The sequence below is a fragment of the Oryzias latipes genome, chromosome 1 (assembly GCF_053564925.1).
Source record: "Oryzias latipes strain Hd-rR chromosome 1, Olatipes_Hd-rR_3.1".
NCBI classification, from domain to species: domain Eukaryota; kingdom Metazoa; phylum Chordata; class Actinopteri; order Beloniformes; family Adrianichthyidae; genus Oryzias; species Oryzias latipes.
In genome coordinates, this window is record NC_136237.1 from 2456990 (window position 1) to 2475591 (window position 18602).

The 18602-nt window shown below is 43.0% G+C and overlaps 1 protein-coding gene across 2 annotated transcripts; it reads right to left on the minus strand.

Moving 5' to 3' along the window:
* Positions 1-2621: 2621 nt before the first annotated feature.
* On the minus strand, positions 2622-17929 carry LOC101173041 (protein Wiz). 2 transcript variants are annotated; one of them, XM_020706232.2, is made up of 9 exons: positions 17836-17929; positions 15024-15086; positions 12419-12910; positions 11497-12288; positions 8678-9001; positions 7510-7724; positions 7291-7435; positions 7067-7220; positions 2622-3279 (listed from the first exon to the last, which is right to left on the minus strand). In XM_020706232.2, exons 1-9 carry the CDS (start codon positions 17888-17890, stop codon positions 3123-3125), a joined length of 2397 nt encoding a protein of 798 aa, XP_020561891.1. In that variant the 5' UTR covers positions 17891-17929; the 3' UTR covers positions 2622-3122. The 2 variants fall into 2 exon arrangements, with proteins under 2 accessions (XP_020561891.1, XP_023821020.1); XM_023965252.2 differs by lacking the exon at positions 17836-17929 and adding an exon at positions 15409-15645.
* Positions 17930-18602: the final 673 nt, after the last annotated feature.

Consider the following 18602-nt stretch of genomic DNA (forward strand, 5'->3'; position numbering starts at 1 on the left):
TGGATGCTGTGGGAGTGTCTTGGCTGACACGTCTCTGCAGCATCGTGTGCCGGTCTGGAACTGAACCACTGGTCTGGCAGACTGGGGCGGTGGTTCCCCCTTTTTAAGAAGGCCGTTGACGTGTTCTCCCTACCATGACAAAGGTGGATAAAGGTGGAAAGATTTCATGTAATCCATGGACACCAGTGAAGATCATTGAAGAAAAAAGGTTCAGAGCACTGTCTAGTGCGCTAAACGTAGTTTCTCAGATTGTTTTGTTAACCGAACAGTCAGTTTGCTTTGTTTTTTTTCCCTTTTTGACAAAAATGTACAAAAACATATATATATAGTACACCAAGCATTGTTTGGGTTTGTGAAATGTTGAGTTGTGTTAAGAATTTAATCCGCCCCGATTTAATACTGACTAGAGATAAAAACATTATAAATTAACACACTCGTCAGTTTTTTCATTTATTTAGACAATTCCCGTCTAAATTTTGTTTTACCTGTTAATTCCTTGTAGTTTATCTTCAATCTACACTGTTACTCTGAAAATAAATGACGATTTATCGTATTTCGGGCAGATACTCGCTGCAGTGTTTTACAGATAAATACCCTAGGGCGGTTCAGTCAGTTAACTCACCTGCTCAGCGTCCTATTTAAGCCCAGGTGCGCAGTCGTTCATTCTCTTTCTTACCTTCAGCGCTCATTCTTCGCCCCACCCTCCTCCCCGGTTTCCACCTGTGGGCTCCGTAAAGGGGGGGTTTTGTTACCCGAAAGTGTTATGGAAAATTCTCATGGAATTGAACGGAGCCTTATGCCAAACGAAAATATGTGAATGCCAACTTAAAGAATGTGGAAAATGTCAAATAAATATTTCTTACTGCAAGAGTTGTCTGACTGAAATTCAGCTTCTGGCACAAATACAGTCACCTTAACAAAATGCAGTTTTCTGCATATCTATAATCTTAAACATCAACTGTTTTTCCATCAGCTAAAAAGTTCTAGACAAATACATATCAACTGGACATTTAGAAAGTTTGTGTAGCAGGCCCCCCTGTCGCTTCCTCTCTGCCTCTTTCACCTGACAAATTCACGAGTAAAACCCTTTGGCGGCTTTTCTGTTGGTCTTATCTCCATAGCAACCATTTCACTTTTTGGTCGCCTGGGGGTGACGGACAGGTCTACGTAATTTTTTTGAAGAATCTGCTCAAGTAAACGTTTTTATTTCCTTGGCAACACAGGTTTTTTCTTAACCACGCCCACATTCCTTGTTTGTTCATTTCAATACTGGGCGAATCTAACGGGACACGAGCCGAGTCATCCAACAACAAGAAAATCTATTGTATGAAATATGGGAAACAGAAAAAAGGAGTCAAGAGTTTTGGATGGGCAATCGGACAGAGAGCGTTAGAAATGGATAGAGATTATTTTGACTTTAGTCCTCCGGTGCCTTTACCGCTAGTTCCATGATGGATGCTTATGGATGAGTCTGTGCACGAACAGTTCTGATCATCAGTTTACAGACTCTGGGAGAAATGATGATCTCTAGGTTAGTTTTCACAGAATATAAATAATAACACGACCCCCCCCCCCCCCACTCAGTTAGTGGCTGGTTGAAACCATTTATTTTCAGCAAAAAGCTGTTAAAAGATCTACGGGTAAAGGTAACTTGACACAGGAAAGGGATAGAAGAAGACACCAAGGAGGATTCAGACTTTGATCAAGAAGTAGAAAGTGAGGCGTTCTGTTGAAACCAAACCACAGTCACAAACATTTCTGCCAGAAAAATCGTCCAGGATGCAAAGAAAAACCCACAAAGAACGTCAGCTGTGAACCAGGACTCTGAAACACTGTGGAGTGGATGTTTTTCCAGATATAGAACAAGGAGGAACCTGGAAAAAAAAGGGCTGCATGGTCGAGTCGCCAGAAGAAAGACCTTTTTCACGCAGATGCCACAAAATGACTCTCTTACGAAACGCCAAACAGTCCAGAGACACGCCCCCAAACATCTGGACCAAAGTCATTTGGAGTGATGAGACCAAGACTGAACCTTTTGGCCACAATCATAAACATTTGGAGAGGACGGGATGAAAAGAACACCATTCCTACTGTGAAACACGGAGGCGGATGGCTGATGGTTTGGGGATGTGTGCGCTGTGAGAGCACAGGAAACTTGATCAGAATTGATGGCGAGATGAATTCAGCAAATTATCATAAGTGTGACTCTCCAGCTTCACATGGGACACACTTGGACATTTCAACATGACAAGGAATTTAAACCTGTCTGAATGTCATTGAAAAGAATCAAAACATGATTCTGTTTTACAAAAGTCTACATTTGAAGACGTTTTCATTAATTAAAAACATGGTGTGTTACAGAACAATTATAGGCCTGGATAAATACAAACACCACTGGAGCCACATGAGATCAGTATTACTGAAAAATAATCAAATATTTCAGGATGGTTCTTGTTTTCGATCAGAAAATAAGGACTTTGGATTCGTCTTAAAGGGAAACTAAGTCCGACAAAGAGGAAACCAGCCGGAAAAAAGACACAAAGACGCAGACGAGAGTTTCTGGGGTTAATTACAAACAGATCCGTTGAATACACATCCATATGGAAAGATGTCAGCAGTCATTCACAAAATGTTCCATTTATTTCTGTTGAAACAGTAACAGATGTGTTTCATGGCAGAAGAACAAGAAACTTCTACAGTCTGGCCACTCTAGAAGAACAAAAAACATTTACATAGTTAAAGTTGAGCTGAATTATTTAAAAAAAAAAGACATTTTAGGCCTTAAAACAGTAAACAAGAGTACAAACATCACAAATATTTAGATTATTTGATGAACAGAGGAAATTTATGGGAACTCCAGTAAAAAGTTTGCATACAAAGTTCATTTTCAGAGAATGTTTTTGTGGTTTGATCAAAGATTGGCTTTTAAAAAGTTCATCCAAACCAAACCAACACAGAAAACTATTTAAAAACCTGGTGGTTTCAGTAAAAACAGCAGTCTAGGTGGGATTTCACCTGAGTGGGTGACACTCCTCCAGCTCATGTCTGCCCTCCTGTGGACAAACGGGGAACATCTCTTCTTCAAAAGCTTCCTTCTTTTCATCAGACAGCAAAGAGGTGGACTAGACAGCGACGGGATCAACGAGTGTAGGGCGGGTCACGGGTGTGGGCGGAGCCGCTTCTGTGCTTTTGTAGCCCAGCAACAGGATATGCTTCTGCAGATGGCTGATCCACTGCTCCTGAACGGACAGAGGTCCGTGGAACACCTCGTCACAGAACCTGAAACAGAACAGAGGAAGGCGGTGAGCAGACAGGAACACCGGGCTGCGTCAGACGGAGTGTGTGGCATCGCCAGACCCCATTCGTCGGAGCCTGCAGGCCCTTTGGGCTGGAGGAAGGCAAAGGTGGAGCTGATGCGAGAATAACCGAACATCCGTGTGTTTTCCTAACAGTCTTCTGTTTCCTCCAGAGAGTGTTTATGTGCTGATGGAGCAGAAACAGAAGTAGCAGTTTTAGGCACAGGCCATACGGGCGATTGCCCGGGGCGCAAATTTAAAGGGGGGTGCCATCCCCGTGCTTGGAAGAAAAAGAAAAGGAAAAAAATTGTGTCACTCTCGGTTTTCAATTATCTGTTATTTCACAGATAATGGAAGAGATAATAGAGTAATATCCCCCCTCTACATCTGTGATTTGTGAATGTCTAATTCCTTTGTCTTGATCTTATTTTTTCTGATTCTAAATTGTATTATTTAAGTGAAACAGCTTTTCTTTGTGTTTTGATTTTTCCTTCAGTTGCGCCAATTCGCAACTAAAAGTTGCGAACATCTGGACCGTGCCTTGGATCACTCAGCTCATGCTAATAATGTCGTTCTTTATTAACTATTGCTGACATTTTTATGACATCTTTATTTTCCATATAAAACGTATTTTTTTTATGCCTGCATATCGTCTAGTTGGTGTCAGTATTTGACATAAAGACAGGAGGAAATGCAAAAATATCCAATCCCTCTGATCCGTTTCACAAAGACACACACAGGACCTCACACACCAAAAAATGAACTTATTGCTAAAAATGATGCAGGAGTCCAGCTCTAACAAAATGACAAAACAGCAAAACGGAATGATTTGATTTTTTATTTCTAATTATAAATATTTCCAGGCTTTGTTTGTTTTGTTCTGCAGCACGTTCATATTTGTAGAATTTTGACAGAATATATTTTTATTGAGAATATATTTTTATACGTTATTTAACTTGATTTATTCTGGATTAATGTTCCTGTTTTTATTCATCTTTTTGTTTGAAAAGTTACAGCTTTGGTGTGTTCAGTAAATGTTTATCTTATTCCACCTAAAGCGAGTTCTAGAGTTTGACCCCCCCCCCCCTCCTTGCAATACCAGTTTATAAAAATTCATGCATTTTTGTGTCAAATGGGAAAATAGAAACAGGGACCATGAGGGGATGTTGTGACATTTGTATGTACTCTGTGTGGAGTTTGCATGTTCTCCATGTGCATGCGGGTTCCCCCCCACGGACAAAGAAAAAAGGCTTCATAGCTTATCTGGCGACTCTAAATTGTTTTAGGCGTGAATGTACGGTGGCCTTGAAGTGCAAATCACATCAATAAACCGCGACGCAAAAAAAGACATTAAAGATCACAACAACAATTGACAAAAAACAAATAAAGACTTTTAATTCTAGAAATCAAAACATGATTACAAAAAAAATGAGTTCAAATGAAATGTTTCAGAAAACAAAAATTGATTTCCAGAAATGTTGAAACACACTAAGGAAGCGAAAAAGGTCGATGAGACTGATTGGATGATGCTGCTTCTCCATCATTGAAACTGAAAGTTATTTGGCTTTAAGCGATACCGGATCTGCTTCGTACTAATCTAAATTTTATTTGTCATTCAGACATTCGAAAAATCTAAAACGCCTTCTTCCAGTCAGCCACGTCCCACAGTATCCACCTCATCGGGTTTCATCTTTTTGTTTTGTTTTCAGAAACATTCGTTCTAAGTGTAATGTTGATTTTTATTATATGTTAGCCTTTTTTAGTAGTCGTGATCTCTTAAGGGGTTTTGCTGATGTAATTTGTCCCTCAGGGCCACCGTATGAATGTGAGAGAGTGGTCCTGCAGCTGAGATAGGCTCCAGCAACCCTGTGACTCGACAGGTTCAGGACTGAGTGGAGCTGCAGAGTGAATCGGTGATCTTGTGATCACCTGATGATTCCAGGATCTGGCAGAGATTTCCAGCCCAACCAGTGAGCTGGTGAGGACGGACAGCAGACATCCCATCAATTCCAGATCCTTCAATCAATATTTACTCCATTATTATTATTATATTATATTAACACCAGCTTTTTCCCAAAACGCTGATACTTACTGGTTTGTTTCCACCTTTATCAGATGTATTTTGTAATTTATGTATCTGCGCATGAGTCAAACAAACGGTGAGGCTTTCTTCAGTTATTATGGTCTGTGGGTGAGCCTCCCAGAGACCAATGGGGCAGCAGAGACTGTTCATGTTTTTAAAAGAAGGCTCTTTACTTACCTTCATAATCTGGCTTTTAGTTGAAATGTAGAAATACGATAATTTGTTAATTAAATTTAGACTCTTTAATTCGTGGTCAATTGTTTTTTTTTAACCTGCCCTTTAAAGTCCCACTCCGATCATCTTTTGATCTATTTTCCAAGCGTTCCCAGTGGTTTTTTAATTCTGGTTATGTTGTTTTTTATCCAAAGCCTAATAACCTGTGTTGTTTTCTACGATATAGTGTCTGCAGAGCGGCAGGAGCTCATCAGAAATTCACCTCAGAGTTATGGGCGGGACAGTTGAAACAGAGCAACCCCACCCTCCCTTCCCATCATCCATCTGTTTATGTCATCTCATGCTAGCTTACAGCCCCTCATAACCCGAAGCTAACATTAGCGTTGCAACACAAAATGGCAGCAAAACTGGAGTTAGAAAACCCCGGAAATGCTATTTTTGAGCTTCATTTTCTTCATTAGTGCCTCGGAACATGTGAAAAACGCCAGAAAACACCATTTTTATTGGAGCGGGTCGTCTAAAATTGTATTTCAAGATTCAGGAGATTTATTTGTCATTGTCAGTGAAACAACGAAAATACGTTTGGAGCATCAAAAACAGCCACTCAGTTCAATTCACCAATAAATACCAAATACAATATTTATTTGATTATTCATTTTTGCTTTTACTTTTATGCACTGAAACCTTTTTAAACTTCAGGGGGACCCTCCCCACAGTCACCAACTGTGGAACGGTGGCCGTTGTAGTGGGACCTTCCGGGTCTGGCTGCTCGCTTTGATCAAAGGGTTTCCCATGGCGATATAACTTCCTCACATCAGCGTCAAAGCCAGTTTTCCTCTTCAGGTTTATTCATGTATCATTTTATGTTGGCCTTATGTTTCAAGTTGAGAATTTTCAATTCTAATAATCGGAAAATACCATTTGGATTGGGGTACGGTGGGTTTATTTGACTATAGGGTAAAACCGACCAATCACAGAAATGGATCCGTCCATCATTCCAGTCCAATGTGTGGACAGACTTTGACTAAAGTCATGTGACCATCCAGTGTCTAGAATGTTCTAAGAATGTTCCCTTTGGATTCTCTGGATGTGGAAAAACAACAGTGGTGAACTTTAGGAAACTAACATGTGAATGGATTTGACATTCATTCTAGTTTACTTGTTGGTTTGGACACAGATTTCATTAACTTGATGATCTGGAAGAAATCCAAGAATCTGGAAAACTGTTCAGTAGCAGGAATTTCTGTCTGAGTCTCACTGCTGGAAGTTCGGATCAAGAGGATCTGGATCCACTTTAGGTCAGAGGATCTGGATCCACTTTAGGGCAGAGGATCTGGATCCAATCGGATCGTTCAGAATGACTCGTTACACCTCTATTGGTTTGTCAACCAGCTGACTCAAACATTTTCTGAGAACAACTTTTGAAAATTGTTCTTTTTCTTCTGAACTTTGAGGCACAAACTCTAAGCTTGAGCCTAACGCTGCTCACCTGTTTGTGCTCGGACACACTCACCTGCACTTGAGGGAGTAGACCTTCCCCACCAGTTTGACCAGCGGGGTGAGGGGGGGCTTCGGCAGCAGCGCCGGGATGCTGCCGGAGCGAGGCGGCCGCTGCGGTTTCCGGTTTTCCTGCCCTGACGACACTCCGTGTTTCAGTGGATGGACCCCTAAAGAGCGGAGAGCCCAGTTGAAGACAACGACAGACGTCCGCTTTCGCCATTTGGCGTCTTCCCTCACCCTTCGGCGTGTGAGCGCTCATGCTGCCGTGGTCCTTCCTGCTGGCCTTGAGCTCCTGCTGCGCGAACGTCCTCCTGCTGCCGCCGCCCACAGCGCCAGAGTCCGGCGAGGCGGAGGGGGAAGTCGATCTCTGGGTTCTCTGGGACTAAAGGTGAAAGCAGCGTGGGCTTTACTTCACATCCGTCATACTTTGCAGAAGGTCATGAGAGCGCAGCCCACCTTCTTGATGTAGAGGTCTCCGAAGCGATAGCGTTTGGTAATCTCAGCCACCCTGGCGGGATCTTTTTGGATGATTTCACTGAGGAGCTCGATGGGCGACGTCGCTCCGTCCACCTTCCACTCAAATATGCCCAGCTGCCGGAGGTGCGCCCGAGCGTGGCTCGCCAGCGCCTTACGGTTCTCAAAGTCGAACCCGCAGAGCTGGCAGCAGGTGTCTGGTGGGGGCAGAGCCAGGAGAACGCCGTTTTATTCACAAAGAACAAACGCTTTACCAACCCCCCCGACTTATAGAGCAGTTCGGCCCAGAATCCCAAAGGGGGCGTTTCCCAATAAACATCAAAGCTTTACAGAACTAGGCTAGCGCCTGTCACACAGTTCTTCCTGTCACGGGACAGGAAGCAGGAAGCGCTTGTGAGACTGCTAGGCTAAAATATTGTTTAAATAAACCATCAAAAACTACAACCAACAGAAAATCCCAGAGTCTGAGGCTCTGGACAACATCGAAAATTATTAGGATTTCACCGCTGAGTGATTTTGGTCACAGGCGAGAGCTCAGAGAGGAACCAGAACGAGCAGCAGATCTCCTCTGACCATCTCAAAAATCAAGGGCTCGAGGCCGGACCTTCAACCTTGTCATCTCAGAGATTTCGGAGCAGGTTGGGGAGGGGAATGTCAGGATTACAGGATTTTATCCGACAACATTGGTTGACACGTTCACCGGTGCCTCTGATGCCACCTGGCCTCTAGGAAATCCCAGTTCACGTGAGCTCCAGTAACCTGAATCGGTGAAGGTTCTCATCTCCCCGGTAAACATCTCCATTCAATCGTTTTAAGGTTCGTTCAAATGGAAAAGAAACAGATTTTTCAGCAGAAACAAACAAAAATGGACCTCAGGGTAACCCGGTTTCCTTAATCCTTCCTCCGGATTACAAACAACTGTGACGCCTAGGAAACCCCTCAAGAAACCTGCCGGTCAGCTGGTTACATGTGCAGAAACACGATTTTGTTCTTCTTTCCAGAGCAAACCTAAAGAGATGCTTAAAGAGAAGATGTTTGTGAGCTGTTAAAGCTAGCTCCTGTTGGTCCAGACGGAAGAGTCTCATTGGCTCTGAGAGCTGGGAATCCCTAATGATTCCTGAACTCGTGCTCCTAAAGCCGGGTGACTTACCCACACGAGGGACCGCCGTCTTCCCCGGCAGAGACTTGTCTTTCATGGAATAATCCACAGGTGACGTGCAGGAGGTGGAAGCGCCTTCCTCGGCAGAGAGGCTCCTCCGGGGCCTTTTGGAGCCCTGCGGGGCCCACGGCTGTTTGGCCTTCCCGTCTTCACCGTGCAGCATGACCTCTTTGAGGAGGTCGATGGGAGAGGTTCTGATCGACCAGGTCAGGCCGAGCTGGCGCAGGTGGGCGCGGACGTGGCAGGACAGGGCTTTGCGCGTTTCGAACAGCTGACCGCAGAAGTCACAGAGAACGGTTGGAGGAGACTGCAGGTCTGTGGAACAAAACCCACAACAGGAAGCACAGCAGGTCGTCAGGGATGGACTAGAGGAAATGTAGACATTTGGATTCCTTAAATCAAAAATCTCCAACCCCCTGGACAGCTGGTCGCGGGTCGTAGAGAAAAAAAGCTTACAATTTTTTCATTTATATTTTAGCCCAAAGGTTTTGAGAATTGAAGAAAAAAACAACAACAACAAAAATTAATCGCACAGGTCACCAGTTAAAATAGAGTTCTGGTTGATTTCTGGACGTTGATGTCTGCAACCACGCCCTCTTGGCGCACGCCAAGTCTGTCGGTCATGTGTCAAAAATCCATTTGTGGCTTTCCTAAAGACCGCTGAAGTGAAACCCCTAAAGATAGCAAAGTTAACCCAAAACAAACGATTTGGAAAGTTTCTTTTGGGGGAGAAGAGCTAGAAAGGAAACAGAAGAGGAGCCTGCAGCTTCAAAATAAAAGACAAAACCAGGAGTCTTTACTCACTGTTGTTACCACAGACCATAATAACAACTAGAAGGAGCTGCATGTCCAGAAGAAAATGGAGGATTGATGCTATATTACTGAATGAAAATTAAACTTAAAGGGTCATGATTGGAAAAAATTAAATAAAGAAATGATCAAAGTTGACCATAAATAAAGTGAAAACAGCACAATAACAAAATAGATATGTTTGTGAAAAATGCCAGAGCCGGGTATCGAACCAGCGAGCTTCTGCACCAAGGATTCCCCATTTATTTCAATGGAGGCAGAAATCCAGGAATATCTGGGAAAGTTCAAAGATTTCAAAGACCAAAAGTCACAGCTGGAAAAAAATTTGGATGGATAAAATTGAAAAATTCTAGAAGGAGTTAAGCGGCAAAAAATGGTGGAAGATACTAGAATAAAGAAATAGAAACAGGAAAACAGTTGGTTGAATCCTTTAGAGCAGGGGTCCCCAAACGTTTTCCAGTGAGGGCCACATGACGTTTCCATTCTCTGATCGGGGTCAGGGTCAGTTTGAAACAGAAAAGTGTGACGATCGCAGGGATGTCTAAATGTAAACATTTATCGTTTCCCAGAAAGCCACACATAACCAAATATATTAATGACCCGATCTGATATCTGTTCTTTACATTAAAAGTCAGCAAATGTGTAGTATCACCGTCTGCTGAGCTCACAGCCCACTTTTTAGCTTTGAGAGTTTGTCTGCTCGCATTTGCTCCGTCATATTAGTCTTTGTGATTCATGATGTCAGCGTAGATGGTGTTCTTTGAAAACCGCCACCAGACAAACAGCCTTTTCTTTATGTTGAACAAAGAAATGCATGTTGTCCCCCGCTGGCTGGATAACCTGCATTCTGGATCAATGTTTGTCTTCCCTAACATTTTAGTCATTTCTCTGTTCTGATGGGGGGGGGGGTCACGTTCAAGTTCCATGACTGGGGCATAATGCAGAAAATTGACCAACCAGCTGTCTAATGTTACAAAGGTGTTGTTAATAAAGTTGTTCAAATGGTGGATTCACCTTTATTATTACTACATCTAGTGAAATAGCAGTTTTTATGGACAAGGGATTTATTTGGATTCATCTGTCGCACGTTACTTAGAGAGAAATGTGTTTTGGGAAAATCCATTTCACATTTTAATGGTTCCTACATGAACTTTAGTTTACAAATAAAGTTTGAAGCAGCTGCAGATATTTCACAAGAGGACGAAGATAAACTTTATCCTACAAAGTTAAAAGGAAGCTGAAGGTTAAAAAAACAGAAAAGAAAGAAATCCGACGCCCTCTTCAGCCTCGTATACAAGTCCGTGTGTAAAAATATTGTCTGACAGTAAACCAGAATGTGGCCTCAAGACGTCTGCCTGAAGGCCGTGACACACAGCCACGGCGTACGTTTGTGCATTCTCCACATATGATGGGCCGTGATACGCGTGTGGTGCACGTAATTCATACGTGCTGGTAGAGTCCGTCAATGTGCGCAGATGTCCGTCGCAGTATATGTGTATTTTACGTAGTTTATACGCAATTATTATATAAATTGCGTGTACTTTGTGCAAGATGCATAAAATGTGAGTCTTTCCACGACCGTTCCACGTCTGTCTAACAGACTTTACACGCCTGAACCACCAATGTATAACTTTTATATACAGCGCATACGTCTCATTTAAATCATGTAATTGATGGGCGAATCATTAATGAATTGCATATAAACAGCTCATTAAACACGGTTCCTGTTCTACGTTAGCTTTCGTGTTCTTTGCGTGACACGCCCTTAAAATGAGTCTATATGTTAGAGCTCCCTTTAAAGTTTAAGTGCTCCATTATTAAAGCTAATCTAAGTTTTTGTTAGCTTTTTCTGCTTATTTATTAAACTTTGACTTTAAGTGGGTTCCTTTTCCTGACAAAAGGAGTTAAATGAAATGTGCGTGCTGACGCTGATGATGTCATTTCCTGCTGCAGCCCAACATTTTTGTAGGAGACAATGTCCAAAAATTAAAAATCCGTACCTGAGTCAAGAGGCGCCGCAGAGGTGGGAGCTGCAGGAAAACTGGCCACAGAGGAGCCGTCCTCAGGACTGGATGTCTTGGATTCAGAGACCTCGACCTCGACGGGCTCAGGCTTCGGTTTCCGGAGGAGGGGGTCCACTGCCAGCCGGAAGCCTTTCTTGGCCTTTGGAGCTCTGTTACTGGGGTGCAGAGGAACCTGGGAGCTCATCTTTGGACTCTGGGGGGGGGCCGAGGAGAGGAAGACGGTCCTGCCTTGGCTCGGAGGCGGAGAGGAAGCAGGGAGCCCGGGGGAGGGCGGCGCCGGAGACGTGGTCGCAGGGGAGCTGCTGGTTTTCGGGGGGTGCATGACTTCGATCATGCCGCTGCTGACCAGCTCCTCCACCGTGTCGATGGCGGAGTTCTTCCCCACCAGGTCGCTCACCCCGATGTGACGCAGGTGAGAGCGTGCGTGGCTGCCCAGCCCCTTTCGGTTCTCAAACTGCTCCCCGCACAGGACGCAGGTGCAGTCCTCAGACGCTTTGGGCCGCTTGCTGGCAGGAGATGTGGGCGGAGACGACAGTTCGGCGGGACGTTTGGGGGAGGATGCGCCTTCATCCTGTAGCTCTGCGCTCAAGGGCTTTGGGTCCTCCTCCATCATCTTGTAAAGGAACTCTATGGGCCCCCCCTTTATGGCACTGTCGGGGATCCCAATTTGGCGAAGGTGGGCTCGGGCGTGACTGGAGAGACCTCGCCGTGTCTCGTACCAGCAGCCACAAAGCTGGCAAACGTGGGCCTCGTGACTCGTGTCTGAAGCTGCAGCACGAAAGGAAGAAAAGAAGCAAAAAGTAAAAAAAAAAAAATCAGCAGGAGATCAGCAGACGTACATTTCATAGTAGGAATATTACATTTCTGCTACTGTAGGAAAGGAAATTGTCAGCTGTACTTAAGGTAATGGGAGCATCCGTATCCAGTGGCGCCCACAGAGGCTTGGTGACACTTTGATGATCTGAGAAAGAGGAGCTGCTGCCTTCGGCCGACCTCAGAGGCTCCGCTGGCTCTGTCAGTCGGCCTGACGGTCCCTGGCGATCGGCCTTTTGTGGGGCCGTCGAGCGATTCCCTCCTGCCTTGGAGGTCGAGCTCTTCTCTTCTTGCACAGACGACGTCTTGGGTTCCTGTTGGGGTTTCTTCTTAGGAGCTGTGGATCCGGCTCCAGAGGGGTCTGCGTTGAAGGCCGACAGGGAGCCGTCTCTCTCCTGGATGAGCTGGTAGAGCAGCTCTATGGGAGCGCCGCTGCTCTCCGACACGGTCACGCCCAGCTGCCGCAGGTGGAGGCGAGCGTGGCTGGAGAGTCCTCGCCGGGTCTCGAAATACAGCCCACAGACCTCACAGACCACTGGCCCCGAGGGGGCAGAGGCAGATTTAACGGGCGGAGCTTCTGTGGTTGAGAACACGAACCAGGTTGGGTAAAAACAAAAACAGCAGGTCAATTATTGGCAAATCCCCCCCCCCCCCCCCCCATGATAGGCCGGCCCCGCCCACAACTCAGAGGTGAATTTCTAATCAACTCATGCCGCTCTGCAGAAACTTTGTCCTAGAAAACAAATCCAGGCTAAAAACGGCTTCATCACCATGAAAAGACGACTGCTTCCTGTTCCACCGGTATTTTGAAATCTATCGTCTGGTTTGGTTGAGGTTTGGATGTACTGCCATAATAAAGCTCCTGAAGCTCCCATCATGCTTTGCAATCCAAACGCGGTCATAGCTGACTATGTGGTGGTTGATTATATCAAAAAAGAAAAACCTCGACGTATCAGAGACGGCCTTACTGGGAACGCGTGTTAAAAATGGCTCAAACTAAAAGAACTGAGTGGGTCTGTGAGGGACCAAAACATTAAAAAACATAAAGCAGACCATCATTCCAGTCTTTAGTGAACTCAGCACAAGTCATAAAAAGTCTTTACACTTTGGAAAACACAAAACAAAATCTGAAACAAACAAAAAACACAAACTAAAGGTAATCAGACTCAACCTCCAGCTGCTTTCCTCACATTACATTCACATCTTCCAATCATCTCCAACTCTAGTAATCATTGTTTTAAAGCCCCGCTTCAATCACCTTTGATCTTTTAGCTACGATTATACTGTTTTAGCCTAAATTTAAAACTCAGTTTCCAGGACTGTGATTTTCAACCTTCTTTTAAGCCAAGGTACACTTTTTCCTTGACAGAAATCCTCCAAAAATGTCAAAGACATAGACTGTATGGATGTACAGTCCCTCCATGATCTCACACGCATTTTTGTAATAATCGTGGCAGAAAAAGCTGGAAGTTGCCATAAAAATTATGAAAGTTTTTAATAATGATATTCAACTAAATTAGTTGAAATTTTTCCCTCCAGTTTATTAATATTCAATTTTGAGTAATAAAAATAAACAATTGCCATTTATCTATTTTTAATGTTTTTTAATGTTTGTGCAACAGCAAATGTAATTTTGGAACAATTATAAGATCACAACATGCTTAATAAATTTCACACACATAAAAACTAACATCATATTTATATTTATGTTCAACTATAGCATCACCAAAAGTGAACATGATGAAGTTTCATTACTTTTCTTTAGTCTCATTCAAAAACGTAACTTTAGCAAAACTATTTCTTTTTTTTTATCCATTTATTAAAGTGTCTGTTGGCCCCTTAGCCTTAATCCTGTTTCTTTTGTTTGATCATTCCTTCTATTTAAGCTTAACGCCTAACTGAAGTCTGAAACTGAATTCGTCCTTCAAACAGACATGATTGGAAAAGTGTTTCAGTCAGAAAGATGACTCAGGCTGAACACAGGGATGTCTGGCTGTCACTTTAACCCAATGCATTATGGGAGATGTAGTGCGATGCCGATGCCAGACAGACTCACGTCTCTGAGCTGAATCATTTGGATCCCGCGGGAAGCTACACCGCCAAACACGAGCTTTAGCTGCTATTTTTGTTGGAAATGAGAGACTTTGTGAGCCGAGTCGGAACAAGGAAGTGAGGCCGTTAACCACTTGTGATGATTGGTCAGCCTGATGACATATGATTACGCCCCCAGGAATGATCGGCGGGGACAGATGAAGGGGCGGGACTTCCCAAAAACAGCTGAAGAGCTGATGTGTTGGCGATGGTAGACGCTTTGAGTAATTTCCCACGGTTGACAAACACTGTTCTACGACATCGTTTCTGCAGAGCGGCAACAGTTCACCCCGCCCTTCCCCTCCTCTCTACACTCTCCCCCACTAGCTTACAGCCCCTCACATCCCCGACCTAACATTAGCGGTGCAACAAAAATGGCAGCCACACCCCGCCGAACAGCTTAGATCCAGATTCCAGCTCAGACGAGGAAAACAAAGACGTTCATGGATCCATTTGTCCTTCTAATCCATAGTCTGTGGTTTCATATTTCATAAAAACCATCAAATATTATAACATCAATGCTGTTAATATGATGCTGCAGCACTAATATTAAAAGGAGTGAATGAGTGGCTTCATGGTTAAGCGTTGGTGCACCTTACCTTGTGACTCCATGTGAGCGGATGATGGCAAAGCTCTTCCTGGTGGTCTTTGCACCTCAGTGACTTAAAAACAAAAAGAGAAGTGGCAGGTTAACCACTACTAACTACAGTTCTAGTTCTAGTAAACTAGGCAGGTGGCACACTGAACGAGAGCCGCCAACTTCATCTGACAGCTAGTCAGCTAGTTTGATGGAACCTCAGAGCCTCTTTGACTTCAAAGTCCGAAAACATCTACGAACCAAACATTTTTCCAGCAGAAGAATGAAGACGCTGGACAGACAAAAACATTTTTGTTCTGACCTACAGCTGGTTTTCAAGCTCTACTTTCCCGCCAGTTAGTTCTCCCCTATTTGCTGATGAGACTGATCGGGAGAGTTTAGCTGACCTGAACCCTGAACGACCTGATCCAGCTGATCGGGGTGGGTGGGTGGGGCAGCGATGTCTGCAGAAATGAGCAGGACGCTACGTCTCTCATCGAGAACCAGGATCAGGCTAAACTGATCTAACCTAGGGGCTGTGATGCAGCGTTTCCCAACCCTGGTATCTGGTGAAACACTGTTCTGCATGTTTTTTTTGTTTTTTTTTATCCTTACCCACTCATACACACCTGCATTTGATGACTGCCATCGTCAGGCCTCTGTAGAACCTGACGATGACCTGATTCAGGTGTGCTTTAGCAGGGAAGCATGGAGGACATGCAGGACAGTGTTCCCCAAAGACCAGCGCTGGCAAACAAGTTATAAGTGAAGAAACTACAGAAAAAGTCACTGAACAAAACAATCACATCGTCGACATATAAGAAAAACATGAACCGGTTTTTTTGACTAAAGATGCAGATTCTTTATAAAACTAAATGTGTCATTATTCGCAAGTTACCGACTTTAAGTTGTACTACATACAAGGAAATCATAAATTAAAATATTTATTGAAATGAAAGTGGTTGAATCTGTCAGTATCCTTCACTTGCAATGAGATCTGATGTAGTTTCAGCGTTTTATTAGAGACGGAAATTTATCCCACAACACATAAAGACACGAGGCCCATTAGGATCATCGTTTTCACACTGCAATAAATCTGCCATATTCTTGTCATTTCTGCATGTCTACTTTCCTTTTCTTTTTTGTAGAGTTTATCAAATTCACTGATGGAACTATGAGCCATGAAGCAGAGCAGCAGCAGGAAGAACTGTTAAGAACCTGCAACCTTTTCACACCAAAAGGACCAATAAACCCACTCTACTGTTTAAAAAAATACACTTTACGGTTTGAGACCATTTACTTCTATAGCATGTAGATGATAGATGGATGGATGGATGGATGGATGGATGGATGGATGGATGGATGGATGGATGGATGGATGGATGGATGGATGGATGGATGGATGGATGGATGGATGGATGGATGGATGGATGGATGGATGGATGGATGGATGGATAGATAGATAGATAGATAGATAGATAGATAGATAGATAGATAGATAGATAGATAGATAGATAGATAGATAGATAGATAGATAGATAGATGAACATGTTTTTTTTTTACAACTGTTGACACTACACTAAAAAAAAAGGTCTTGTGTGATTTCCCACTCCTCCTGAATTCAAGCATGTCAGATAACTGAGCAAAATGATGGTAAAATATATAAACTACAGTCAGGGCTGTTATTTATTAGAAAAGAAATATGGCAAATATCGTTTTTTCTGCACAATAGTGTCTAGTTTCTGTAGTTTTGTTGGTCATGTTTATATTCAGTAGGAAAAGGAGGATATGAACGACTGCACAGTAGTCATAATCACAGGCTATGCCATTACTTTCCTACATTTTTTTATTCTAGTAAATCTGTTGCTGCAGAAGGATCTTCAAATTTCCGTTTGCCCGCAAACTCTTGTCATAAAATCAATAATATGCATCCCCCAGAACTTTCCAAGAACATTTCAAGAAATTTCTTGATAATGATTGGCTAAATTAGGCTATAAGCTGTTGTAAACCTGTAACAACAACCTGTGGCAACTGGACCTTCAGAGCCTTGAGGGCCAAACGAGAGGAACAGATTTATTCGTTTCTGTGATCAAAACCACAGTGTTTATACTTTTGAAGAAGATAACTATTTCTGTTATTTTCCTGTTCATGTGATTTCAATTTAGAAGTTTACTCAGAGCATTTAAATTGTGGAAAAATATACTGTACATGTCAGGAACTCAGGTTTATGTTGACAAAAGGTTTTCTTTTCAAGACAGACTTTTAATTTTAGTCTAAAACGTATTTTATTTTTGGTGTTCAACTACGAAATTCACAATAATTTTGATTCAAAACCGGCCCTTTTAGAGTCAAAGCTTGCAGACGCCTGCATGCTATCATCCACACTCTTTCCTGAACCCACGCGATAAGAAAAATAATAATAATAAAAAAAAAAAACACGCGATCAGACAATTGTCGCGATGAGTCGTAGAAAGCATTTTCTTTTCCAGGTCTCTTTTTATTTTGTTCCTCGTTTCATTACCAGTTTACCATTTCGATTATCGTACTTTTTCGTTAGTAGGATTAAAATATAAAAACGTACAAAGGTATTCGATGGATTTAGCTAAGATAGTACTCTACTGTAGTACTAGCAGCCGCCATTGTTTGTGTGCTGCCTGCTACACTGCAGCAGGTACAGCAGTGACTGCTTGATCCGTTTTTATTCAGTTAAATACCGGAAAGTTTTATAATCTACCTCACAGACACGTGTTAACTTCATAACACATTTATTAAAGTCGTGAATCTACTTAAAATCTCTCAGAAAGTGCCTGAAACATCAGGATATGCTAGCTCACCGGAAGTAGCGCTCCACAGAGTTCTTCTTCTATGGATTTCACTGTACCAACCCATACATACCAACGCACTACTGCCGTCTCCCGGAAGTGTTGGGTTACTGCATTAAAATGAGACTTGACCCGATAAAACTGTGGGTGATTGGCATTTCCTACCTACTGCTAGGGGGGACTGCCACATCTCATATTACTTGCTTTTTCGATGACAGACTTATTACTGTTTTGTAAATGTGTGTATGAAAGAGAACATAGTTGTCAAATGCAAAAGTATTTTAAAGGCCCACTCCGATTTCTAACATGTTCTTGTAGCCTTTTTCTGATGGAAAAGGACAAATATAAAGAAAATGATGCTCAACATTGGATTTCTGAGTATTTCTTTATTTAAATCACCTCTTCTGAACTGGTATCTGGATCTAAAGCGGCTCACCGTTTTTGTTGCACAGGTAATATTAGGATGGGGGTGTGAGGGGCTGTAAGCTAGCAGGAGCTCGCAGCATAAGTGAGAGCTCTCAGTCATGGGCGACAGGAAGGGACAAAGGGGGGCAAAAAAACATCACTGAAAAAGGAACAGGAAAGAAAACTGACACTGCTAAGTGATGATTCGAAACAGGTTGGCAAAACAGAGAGGACTTGGACCTGATCCACTCTTTTTTTTAAGGCCACAAATACAAAAATGTAAATAATAATTACAAACTGGACAAATATAAAAGACTGACATAGCATAAATAAAGCAACATTTACAATGGACTGGATTTCAGTCCGCAGATCAT

What these genes read in the sequence shown, in the direction of transcription:
- LOC101173041 (XM_023965252.2), bottom strand. Translation starts at nt 15,589, where the DNA reads ATGCAGAACAGTGTTTCACCAGATACCAGGGTTGGGAAACGCTGCATC. An exon ending in GACGGCGGTCCCTCGTGTGG is followed by an intron (nt 7,725 to 8,677) that starts GTAAGTCACCCG and finishes TGCCCCCACCAG; the next exon opens with ACACCTGCTGCCAGCTCTGC. An exon ending in GTCTACTCCCTCAAGTGCAG is followed by an intron (nt 3,280 to 7,066) that starts GTGAGTGTGTCC and finishes GTTCTGTTTCAG; the next exon opens with GTTCTGTGACGAGGTGTTCC.